This window comes from Entelurus aequoreus, linkage group LG02 (assembly GCF_033978785.1).
Source record: "Entelurus aequoreus isolate RoL-2023_Sb linkage group LG02, RoL_Eaeq_v1.1, whole genome shotgun sequence".
Classification (NCBI taxonomy): domain Eukaryota; kingdom Metazoa; phylum Chordata; class Actinopteri; order Syngnathiformes; family Syngnathidae; genus Entelurus; species Entelurus aequoreus.
The window spans coordinates 14384099-14387133 of record NC_084732.1 but is presented as its reverse complement, the minus strand read 5'-3'; the positions used below and the strand labels follow the sequence as shown (position 1 = coordinate 14387133).

Genomic DNA, 3035 nt, shown 5'->3' with positions numbered 1-3035 from the left:
ACACCGCCTAACCAATGGTTGTTAACATAGACATCTTATAAGTAGATGCAGCATTGGCTGCTGTGACGCGAGAAATTCGGCAGGCATCTTGAAGTGGTGATGAGGACCCGGCGAGCAGCCTAAACTGAAAGTTGACAAGTAAAAAACAAATATGGTGTTCAGCGAATCAGCGTTGAAAATAGGAATCGGGGGATTACTTTTCACAAGTAAGATTTAACATTAACATACTGTTGGTTGTATTTGGTGAAAAGAATATTACCACAGAGTTGAGAAGGAGCAAAGATCTTCAATAGTACTGAAATCGTAGCCGCTAGCAAACAAGAGTATGACCATAATAGAATTGCTTGTCAATGAAATTAGTTAAATTTAAAAATGTCATACTTGAATAACCCCGAAGGGAATAAGCGGTAGGAAATGGATGGATGGATGGATACTTGAATAACATGAAATATATATAATTTTATTTTTTATTTTTTCCATTTTTTTCATAAAGAAATACAATCATGTGTGTTTATGGACTGTATCCCTGCAGACTGTATTGATCTATATTGATATATAATGTATATATTGTGTATTTTATGTTGATTTAATTTAAAAAAAAATATATATATTTTTTAAATTTCTTGTGCGGCCCGGTACCAATCGGTCCGGCCCGGTGGTTGGGGACCACTGACTTATAGCACATAATAAATAAATAAATGATAAATGGGTTATACTTGTATAGCGCTTTTCTACCTTCAAGGTACTCAAAGCGCTTTGACAGTATTTCCACATTCACCCATTCACACACACATTCACACACTGATGGCAGGAGCTGCCATGCAAGGCGCTAACCAGCAGCCATCAGGAGCAAGGGTGAAGTGTCTTGCCCAAGGACACAACGGACGTGACTAGGATGGTAGAAGGTGGGGATTGAACCCCAGTAACCAGCAACCCTCCGATTGCTGACACGGCCACTCTACCAACTTCGCCATAAGAACATTCTATTACTGTTAAGCAAACTATGAATAATAAAACACGCCAAAATATGTGTCCTTTATTATAGCTACACGTATGACAAAAAAAAGCGCGTGAAAATCAATGGTATTCAGTGAGGTAAAATGAATTAAATGCGCTGACAGTTCATTGCTCCTAACAAATTAATTGCACTGAGCGGAGCAGATCACCACTCCATGATGGCGGCCCCGCGTCTCGTCAGCGCCAGTAGGCAGTAGCGCTCGATGCTGCGTACCGTTATAAAGATGTCTATGGCACTACGCAGTAAGGTCTTTTCTGATTGGTCGTTGCGCAGCGCCTCTTTAATCCAAGATGGCGCAACCCCTGGTGGAGCATGTTGTCGCAGACGCAGGAGCTTTTTTGAAGCGAGCACCTCTCCAGGTAACATTATGCTGCCGTCGAACTGTGAAAATAGTCTTTATCCAATAAACTCACCGGCTGTTGGCTATTCATTAAGTACCGATAACCGAAATTTAGGACATTTGTGAGTAGGGCCCGCATCTCGAGCCTCGTCTTGTTTCCACAACAATCACTTCATGACGCTAGAACTATTCGATTGATTATTATCGCCAGGAAGGCATTTAGTGAAAACCGCAACAAATGTTCGGATTAGGTTAAAACGGTATGTAGACGGTTTCACAATGCTACATGACGTCATTGTCTTATTTAAATAATTAATGCAAAAAAGTCTTAAGGTGGCAAGAAATGCATCAATAATGAATAAAGCTAAATATGTATGGGGCAGGGCCGACATCCGGGCAACTGAGCTACATACGGGTTCTTCGAGCCATAGCAACCTGACTGGCGTTGAAAACAAACCGTTGCCATTACTCTTTAACCTGTCGACCTACGCTGATTAAACCCGTCATTCTGCTTTCAAAATGCCGAAAAACTGTGTTGTTTTTGGTTGTGCTAACCACAACCGGAAACAGTGAAAACAAAGGTCGTATTTTGTTCTGCCAAAGCGTGATAAAAGCCCACAGAGACGAGACAAATGGCTCGCAGCTTTACACAGGGAAAACGAGGACGGTTCTCACTGGATTGATTGATTGATTGAGACTTTTATTAGTAGGTTGCACAGTGAAGTACATATTCCGTACAATTGACCACTAAATGGTAACACCCGAATAAGTTTTTCAACTTGTTTAAGTCGGGGTCCACTTAAATTGATTCCCCCAAAGTCCCGGGTCGTGTGTTCGGATCACTTCGTTTCTGGTAAATATAAGGAACCTTCTTAACCACAACTTGGCTATACCGTCCGTGCTAATGTTGTACTTGTTGAATTTGTACCTTATAACGTTCGACAGCTGAAGTTGTTGTAGTACAAAAATAACATGCGGTATATACTATATAGTCTATAGCCTGTATAGGCTATTTTCGAAAACCGGTTTCGTTTAAATTTGCACTTAACAGTGGGGTTTTTAAAAACTAATAAACCCTATAATTTTCATGTTGCCATTTAATCAACTTTTCAAGACAGTCGCAAAATGCTGTCTGCAAGACTTTTCAATACAAAGACATATATTTTGTACATTATTCGCCTGCTGTACTGTGCCTTCATAATATTTTGAATCGGCTTTCTATAGATATGAAATAATATACCTGGTGCGCTTGTGAGGTAGACATATAGATTTCCAAATTCCATGTCCGGCCATTGTGTAGGATTATCAGTCCACGCATCTGCTGGAAGGCGGTAAGGGCAGTCGTTTAATCCAACTACAGAACATTTTAACTCGTATCTTAACCTAGCCTCACTGGAAAGACTATTTACATAATCATACGCCATTTAGAACAGTTTAAAATGCCGTGAAACCTCGTTAAATGCTTTTTCTGTCAATGCTGTGTTCGCTGTGAGCTGGTTTGTTTTCAACTAATTCAATATGGCGACCGGTTGCTAGGGGATTGGTAGGCGGAAGTGACGTAGGTCCGCCCTCGCCCATTGGACCAATAATCACTTCATATTCTTTACTGTTCGTTAGTGTTACCATATCTGAGTTATTGTGCAGAAATACGGGGAATGAATTACTAAAATACGCTTC

The 3035-nt window shown here is 40.4% G+C and overlaps 1 protein-coding gene across 1 annotated transcript in view; it reads left to right on the top strand.

The window, feature by feature from the left end:
* The first annotated feature begins 1212 nt into the window (after positions 1 to 1212).
* Positions 1213 to 3035, top strand: part of LOC133630792 (RNA-binding protein NOB1-like) — a 16810-nt gene continuing 14987 nt past the window's right edge. Inside the window, exon 1 of the mRNA XM_062022536.1 lies at positions 1213 to 1377. Coding sequence (XP_061878520.1) covers positions 1309 to 1377 — 69 coding nt within the window. The 5' untranslated portion in view covers positions 1213 to 1308. The remainder of the gene's footprint in view (positions 1378 to 3035) is intronic.